We start from the raw sequence: 9,269 nt of genomic DNA, 5'->3' as shown, positions 1-9,269 counted from the left end.
TAGAAACTCCAAACATCCATAACTTCAAATTAGTATTTATATTTATATTATTATTTATATATATATTAAAAACTTCGGTTAACCGTTCGGTTAATTCGGTTAACCGACCTTTCGAACCGAATTAACCGTTAACCGAAGTTTTAAAATTCCTTTAACCATTAACCGAACCGAAAAAGTTCGGTTCGAAAACGGTTAACCGAACTTTGTCGGTTCGGTCGGTTAACCGAAAATTATCCGAAATTTGCACACCCCTAGTATGTATGTGTGTATGTGTGTGTATGTATGTATATGTATATGTGTATATATATATATATTAGATGGATCAGGTGAGAACGATATTGTCCAAGACAGAACTAAGAATTAATCGCAGTATCTTCATGTCCAGATCTAATAGATCAGAAACACAATTTTTTTTTTAAATGTGGTGACATTTTCATAAATAATTGAACTTTAAAGTGCAAGTAAATTGTGTTAAAAGTGCAATTAACAGTTTCATATAGTGCACCTAAGTGCAAGTGAAATATACTAAAAGTGCAAGTAAAATGCATTAAAAGTGCAACAAATAATGTACACTGACCATCAATATTAGGTGCACCTAACGTTATCATTAGTTGCACCAAACGTTATCATTAGTTGCACCAAACGTTATCATCAAGTGCACCAATGTGAAAGACGTTATCATTAGGTGCATCGATGTTAAAAAGGTAAATTACTTGAACTATTAAGTGAAAATGGTTGTACTTTTTAAGTGATTTTACTTGCACTTTTTGCTTACACACTTGCACCAGTTAATTGCATTTTTAACACATGTTACTTGCACCAAAATTTCAGTTATTTACAAAAATACTACTGCATTTTAAAAATAAAAAATTATATCTAATACGTTAAATTTGGACACATAGACGGCTACGATTAGTTCTCAGTTCGTTTCTGGCATCTGTTCTCACTTGAGCGCAATCCTATATATATATATATATATATATATATATATATATATATATATATATATATATATATATATATATATATATATATATATAGAGAGAGAGAGAGAGAGAGAGAGAGAGAGAGATGAAACTCGAAAAGTAAGCATGATGTCATTAGAACACAAGGTACTTATATTATTTATTAACATCAAAATTATGACTATTAAATACTTTATTATTCACATTAAAAATTCTATTAATCGAAAGAAATGTATTTTTACATTTCTAAAATTTAATAAGTGCTAATGATGTTAGTCCTTAACTGAATTGAAAATTGTGTTGGTAATATATGTTGTATTAAGTGTTTCTTCTTTGTGTTATTTGCGTTGTTCATTTGCATTTTTTTTCTAAATTTACCTTTCACATTTTCTCTTTTAACCTTTATTTTAACATTAGTCCTTAGTTGGAATAAAAATATAATATGTTATAGTGATATAAGTGACATTAATGTTTGTATTTGGTGCTCTTTATGTTATTCATTTATAATTTCTTATTACTTAGTTTATCCTCAGTATTTTTTATTTTTGTTAGTTCTATCTTCACCATGTAAAATACAAACATATAAATACATGTGTGTATATGTAGTTTCCATAAATATAGTTTAATTTAATAACAAATTTTAATTAATGAATAATGTGTATCTATTTTGAAATGATTTTTTATTTAAAAATTTAACTTCTATTTATTTTAATCTTTTTTAATTGAAATTTCACTCTTTTTTTTTTTTTTGGTAAAGAGCTTAGTTTATCTTTTGTATCTTATTTGATGTGAAATATATGTATCATATTTCTATTTCATTTATTATGGTATCACTATTAGAAATCTAATTATAATAAAAGAAATTATAAGAAAAACTAATTGCGTTTGCTAAAAGCTAAATCTTTTCTTCTTTTTTTTTTGAAACACAATATCTACTATATGTGTTCAATGCAGTTTTTTAAAAAAAAAAATATGCTAGATAATAATATTTCTTATCATCAAAATTAAAATTCTATATTCTAATATGTAAAAGATTGAGTTAATTAAACTTTTGGTCTTACGATTATTGGGGTTTTAGTTTCAATCCACGACTTTTTGAACTAATAATTGAGTACCATAAGTATTCAATTTTTATCAATTTTGGTCCATCCAGCCAAATTGCCGGCGAAAAATGGCCAAAGAATTTTAAAGGATAAAATCTTGAAGGAACAAATTGCACTTTTGGTCTTGTGAGTATTAGGGTACTGACAATTTGAGTACGTGACTTTCAAAACTCCCAATTTAAACCTTTAACTATGCAACTTTTGGTAGATTTGATCCTCCGGGCCAAATTGCCGGCCAATTTTGGCCGGAAAAAGATTTAATGCTTCGAATTAATTTCTGATGAAGGTAAAATTGTCATTTCACTCCCTTCTTCTTCATTCTCCCTTTCTTCTTCGTTCTTCTTCTTCTTCTTCGCTCACCGGTTCTATCCCTTTCCATTTTGGGACTAATATTATTTGAGTTTCAATTCAGAAAACGCAAACGTCAGATCAGAGTACAAAACATAAATGATAATCACTAAAAAGTCAAAAGAAGAACAAGAATTATATTATGACGTCAAGCTAAGGTTCCAAATGAACCTGCAGTTTGAACTGAATTTTTTGATCCTCGTCCATACCCGAAAGAGAAAAATGACTTCTTGTTAATTCTGCTACTGCTACTCTCGCCGGAACTTATGATCTCATCCTACCGGCGTTTCTGCGGCTGAACTTCCTTCTGAACCGCCAAATAAACCCGCCGGTCCGCCGCCGAGTCCATCGAGAAAGATCTCCTGATCGGTTGAACCGCAAACTGCTCATCCTTTTGCCTAATGTCAATGCACTCATCCCCAACGCTGGTAACTCGCCTGAATTTTCTCCGATTTTTTCTCGCAAATTTCGGTGTCGGAGACGGGATGATCGACAGATCCTCATCAAGTTCAATAACAACGCCGTCGTCTTCATTACTCCCGACCGCCGTGAAATTTCCAGTAGAACCGCCGAGGTTCGAAAAAATCACCGACGAGGAAATGCAGTTTCTGCAGATTAGACAATTGGCGTTGTTACGAAGCCAAACATCAATGCATTCAATGTGGAAGCCAAACATTCAATGCATTCAAAATGGAAAGGGATAGAACCGGTGAGCGAAGAAGAAGAAGAACGAAGAAGAAAGGGAGAATGAAGAAGAAGGGAGTGAAATGACAATTTTACCCTCATCAGAAATTAATTCGAAGCATTAAATCTTTTTTCGGCCAAAATTGGCCGGTAATTTGGCCCGGAGGACCAAATCTGCCAAAAATTGCATAGTTAAAGGTTTAAATTGGGAGTTTTGAAAGTCACGTACTCAAATTGTCAGTACCCTAATACTCACAGGACCAAAAGTGCAATTTGTTCAATCTTGAAGGCAATTTTATCCTTTTACTTCTATTCTTCTCTTTCATTCTCTGAGCACAACGATGACCATTGTTTCCAACGTCTCCTCTCCCCTCCCCTGTCATTTTTGTTGTTGTCAATTAGGCTCCAATTACATTTGTTGTTGTTGTTGTTGTTGTTGTCAATTAGGCTCCAATTACATCTAAAGATTCAATCTTTACATAGAATCTGTGAAAATGGCTTTTTTTTTTTTTTTTGGGGGGGGGGGGGGGGGGGGGGTTATGTGTTTAGACTTGTAGATATGAAATCTGGGTTCGTAATTTCATTTCTGGATTTTGGGATTTGTTCATAAAAGCTTCGTGGGTTTTATGATCTTATTTGTTCTAATCCTCCTTGCGCTTGGAATCCCAACAACGATGTACATGACGCCGCGGAACTCGGATCAAAATGTCGCCGGGTCGGCGGCTTCCGACTCGAGTCCCGTGCTCATGAGGAGACGAAGGAATGGGGGCAACCAGAAACAATGGTCATCGTGCTCGGAAGAATAGAAGTAAAAGGACAAAATTGCCCTCAAAATTTTATCCTTTAAAATTTTCTGGTCACTTTTTGTCGACAATTTGGCCGGATGGACCAAAATTGATAAAAATTGAATAGTTATGGTACTCAATCGTTAATTTTGAAAGTCGTTGATTGAAATTAACAAAATCTCAATAGTCGTAGGACCAAAAGTATAATTAACTCGTATAAAATTTTATGTGTTTCTTTATTTATATAACTAATTTGATCATTTAATTTTACTAATTTTTTGTTGGTAATTAAACATTATTCAATTGAATATAGTGTGTACGTATCTAGAACTAGTTTAAGAAATAAAATTAAAAATCTTTCCTACATATTGATTGATAATCTATATATATATAAAAGTAAAATCCTCCAAACAAATTTTCCCCCTAAAACTTAGGGTCATTTATGTAAATTAATATATATTATGTTGTTTATGGAAAGAATAATTTGGGATTGGTACGTGTGAATTAATTAAGAATAAAATTAATTAGGAATATTAATATAATGACTTAATTAAGAATAAATCAATATAATAAATTAATTATGGCAATACTTTAAAGAATAAATCAATATAATCTATATATATATAAAAGTAAAATCCTCCAAACAAATTTTCTCCCTAAAACTTAGGGTCATTTATGTAAATTAATATATATTATGTTGTTTATGGAAAGAATAATTTGGGATTGGTACGTGTGAATTAATTAAGAATAAAATTAATTAGGAATATTAATATAATGACTTAATTAAGAATAAATCAATATAATAAATTAATTATGGCAATACTTTAAAGAATAAATCAATATAATAAATTAATTATGGCAATACTTTAAATAAATAAATACAATTTCCTTTTGAAAAATCTTACAAACTTACAATTCTCATATTTTTTACCTATAAATACAATGAGATGACTAAAAAAATTAAACTCTTCATTTTACATTGCATCCTTCTTTTCCCTTGAAGGTGACTCTCTCATCACCAATTTAATCATTGTGGTTCAATAGTTGCTCAAACTAATATGCATATTTCAATGCATTAAAGGTACAATTTCTCTTTTAGCTATTTCTATTTCTGTGAAAAAAAATATTATTTTTTCATTTACATTCTTTATCATGGATTTGTCCAGGTCGATGCCACTTTAGACCAGCCGTAGTTGCTCTGACTAAGCCGATGCAGAAATGTTTAATTTTTTTAGAAACGTATATTTTTCGTATTATTTTTGTCTGTAATTGATCTTCCATAGTTTTTAATTATTGTTTTTTTTTTTAATTTTGTATTATATGTATTTTTTTGTTGTATTATTGTTTTGTTTCAAACAATAATTTTGTAATATTGTTTATCTATTTTATTTTCAGGCATGATTTTTGTTATTTGTGCGATGCAATGGTTACGGAGTCAGTAGGGGATACTATAGAGAGAAAAAAATCGATGGCAAGATTCAGAAGAATGTGGTGGAAAGTAGTTCCTCTTCATCTAATGAACATACTTCTTCTTATTCTGAGAAAGAATTGAAGGCCAATAAATTAAAATATCTCTATATGCATACTTAAAAGTACCATTTAGTGTTTTTTGCTTTTATTGACCTAAACTTGATTTCCTGTAATTAAATTCTTATAAAACCAATGTTCTTATATTTTTTGTTTGTTTCTAGAGTATGGATTATTTGTTCCATACATTTTTTATTTAAATATATTGGTTGTGTTTTAAGTACTGAGTATCTGATGGTATTTTTTTATTGTTCTCTTTGTGTTATGCAGGGAGGATTTTATTTTTTATTAATAGAATACAATATTATATGATTAATATTATTAAAGTAAGAAATTTATATATGACAAATTACTATATATAATTATGGTAACGTTTTATTTAAAATTTAATGAAATTAATTTTTTCTATACTATTAATAAAAATAAATTTTTTCTATGTACAATAATTGTATATTAAAATATAGTAATACAATACCTAATATAATATATTCTTTCTTACTTTTCCTGTTCTTACTATAATTATAGATTAAATTTTCTATCAATTTGCTTATGTAAGATATCGTATGACATCTATATATTATTTCCTCTTCTGTTTTTCTTATTCTTTTTATTTTTTTTAATGCCTAATAATTACCACAAATAATTATTAATAATTGTAAATTTATATTAGGCAATTATATAAATAATTAATTATTAAATCAAATATAATTTATTTTGTATTGTAGACGCATTGTTTTTAATAATTTTGATTTAAACTATTTAAGTTTCTATGTTTTTCATATACAAAGTTATAATTGTAAATTTACAATTGTAATACTGTTATAATAATATTGAATAAATATTACCCATATGTTTAGTTTTAATTATATATTATATTAAAATAATTATATATTAATATAATATAGTGATGATTAATACGGGTAAATCATATATAAGGATAATCTAATATAGAAAATATTCATTACTAACCATATATAACTTAGGAAATAACTAAACTTATTGAAACTTAATTATTTATAATTTCATCTTTAATATAAAATTATAAATATATAATTTTAATATCCAAATTTAATAAGATTTTTTTTATTGTGAATCTATATATTTTAAATAATTTTAATTTAATAATATTATACCTTAATTATAAAATTAATACCATGTAGTCAATTAATTAAATATTCTATTTCATTTTTCCGCTCAAATTTTTGTAGTCAATTAATTAAATATTCTATTGGTAATACCGTGTACAAAAAATATTAATTAATTAATTAGGTAATAACATAATAGCATAATTGGTAATAATATGTATGGTATTTTATAATATACTTGGTAATATAATTAATTGGTAATAAACATATTCAGTAAACTGCACAAATAAGCATATAGATTTTATATTTTAAATTTTAAATTTTAAATTTATGTCTTTTGTTTAAATTGAAAGATTTAATTGGTTTACATCTATACTATTACTAAAAACAAAATCATCCTTTCCAAAATATCTATACTATTACTAAAAACAAAATCATCCTTTCTTACTTTCCTTCCCAAACAATAAAAAAAGTGAAAAAAAAATTATATTACCAATTAATAATACTAATAATTAGTAAAAATGTTAGTAGTAAAATAGAAAACAAAAACTTAATTCACGAAAAGTAGAAAAGGAAATTAAATTCACTGATTAATTAATACTAACAATAATCAGTAAAAAAAAGTTTGTAGTAAAATAGGAAAATAAAAAAATACCCTTAATTCACTAAAAACTGAAAATATAAACGGAATTTACTGATTACTAATAACCAGTAAAATAGAAAAATAAAAAATGAGTCTTAATTCAATGAAAATGAAATAAAAAATGGAAGATTGTGAAAAAAAAAAGAAGATCATAATAAAGATAACAGTAAAATAAAAAGCAAAATTCTACCCAAAATTAGAAATATAAAAAAGATTCTTTTTTGAAGTCATAAAAAAGATTCTTAATTCATGAAAAATAGAAAAGGAAACAGAATTTACTGATTAATTAATACTACTAATAATAATAATCAGTAAAAAGGTTAGCAATAAAATAAGAAAATAAAAAAAGATCTTAAATTCACTAAAAATCTATACTCTATATTATTATTAAAAACAAAATCATCATTTCTTACTTTCCCGCCCAAACAATAAAAAAGAGGAAAAAATTATCAATTAATAATATTAATAATAATTAGTGAACAGGTTCGTAGTAAAATAGAAACAACAAAATCCTTAATTCACAAAAATTTGAAAATGAAACGAAATTCACTGATTAATTAATACTAACAATAATCAGTATAAAAAAAAAAGTTGTAGTAAAATATGAAAAAAAAAAAAAAAGGATCCTCAATTCATTAAAAATGAAAAAAGAAACGGAATTCACGGATTAATACTAATAATAATCATACAATATTTAAATGCACTATAATTTTTTAATTATAATTCTATCAATATAAATTATAATTAATGAAATTATATTATAGAATTTTTCTATATACATATTAATAAATATTATGTGTATATACAATGTATTATACAATCATATGAGGAAATGCGTCCGATTAGAGTTTAAATTTATTCATACAAAATTTAAAATTTATATATATATTTTTTATTTCTAAGTACAATTCTCTTAGTTAGTATTCATATTTTTAGAATTATAATATATATAAAATACAATTAGGAATGAATCAACTTAATTATCTGAATTTTTACAATAAATTTATCTAAATATGTACATGATTAGAGATTATATTAACTATACAAAATTTTAATTTTAATTTTGTATGTTATGAAAATAGATACTTGACCAAATATATAAAAGTCCAACTATATTATTATATTGTACATTATAACATCTTTTAATTGTTTTCTATTTTTATTTTTAAATTCATAATATAAAAAATTCATGTGCAACACATGGGTAAAACACTATATTTTTAAAAATACAATTTGATAAACATCATAAATTAATTAGTACAATATCATTTATGTTTATAATAATTAAAGAAAAAATAAATAATTCAAATATGTGAAGCAATGATTTCAAAATGAAATTAATATACAGTTACAAATAAATATAACATGATTAGATTTACTTTAATTAGTTTTAATTTTCTTAATGAAGTGACTTTTCTTTATTCATTTTTTTATGGGATACTAAGGGAGTGTTTGGATTGCTGGAAAATCTATACTATAATTAAAAACAAAATTCTATTTACCTGATTTCCCGCCGAAACAATAGTAAATAGTAAAGGTAAATTAAAAAATGAACAGAAATATTTCACAATAATTCTCTACATCATCATCAATTAAAAATTGAACAAAAATTAGGTAAATTGGAAAATAAATGAATATTAATAATTGACTGAAAATTAAAAATGAAAAAAAGAAACAGAAATTAGGTTAATTGGAAAACGAAATGAATATTAATAATTGACTGAAAATAAAAAATGATCCATAATTGACTAAAATGGAAAAAAAAAATTGTCAGATTATTGCATTTTAATTTTTCACAATAATATTACACAGAAGAATAAATCAAATCACAATTATATCATAAATTTTTCACAAATTTTAACAATGGAACAGAAATTAAAAATGGAACGGAAATATTTCAATAATAATATTCTACATCATCAATTAAAAATAGTTCGGATAGGTAAAAATATCACTGCATCTGATATTCTAATTGACTGGAAATAAAAAAGAATAATTATTTGAAAATGAATATGATATTACTAATTGACTGAAATTATAAAAGGAAATGAATATTAATAATTGACTGCAAATAAAAATGATTCATAATTGACTAAAATGAAAAAAGAAATCGACAGATCATTGCATTT

The 9,269-nt window shown here is 25.5% G+C and overlaps 1 protein-coding gene and 1 long non-coding RNA gene across 2 annotated transcripts; one reads left to right on the top strand and one right to left on the bottom strand.

Moving 5' to 3' along the window:
- Nucleotides 1–2,693: 2,693 nt before the first annotated feature.
- LOC109153497 (RING-H2 finger protein ATL16-like) lies at nt 2,694–3,092 on the bottom strand. The gene has a single exon (XM_019301365.1). It carries the CDS (start codon nt 3,090–3,092, stop codon nt 2,694–2,696), a length of 399 nt encoding a protein of 132 aa, XP_019156910.1.
- Nucleotides 3,093–4,800: 1,708 nt separating this feature from the next.
- LOC109153525 lies at nt 4,801–5,336 on the top strand. Its single transcript, XR_002049526.1, has 3 exons — nt 4,801–4,966; nt 5,052–5,105; nt 5,281–5,336. It is a non-coding gene; the product is annotated as an uncharacterized LOC109153525 (long non-coding RNA).
- The last annotated feature ends 3,933 nt before the right edge of the window (nt 5,337–9,269 follow it).

The sequence above is a fragment of the Ipomoea nil genome, unplaced genomic scaffold (assembly GCF_001879475.1).
Source record: "Ipomoea nil cultivar Tokyo-kokei standard unplaced genomic scaffold, Asagao_1.1 scaffold2494, whole genome shotgun sequence".
In the NCBI taxonomy this organism is placed as follows: Eukaryota; Viridiplantae; Streptophyta; class Magnoliopsida; order Solanales; family Convolvulaceae; genus Ipomoea; species Ipomoea nil.
Note: the sequence above shows the minus strand (reverse complement) of the source record. Positions and strands in the feature narration are given on the sequence as shown.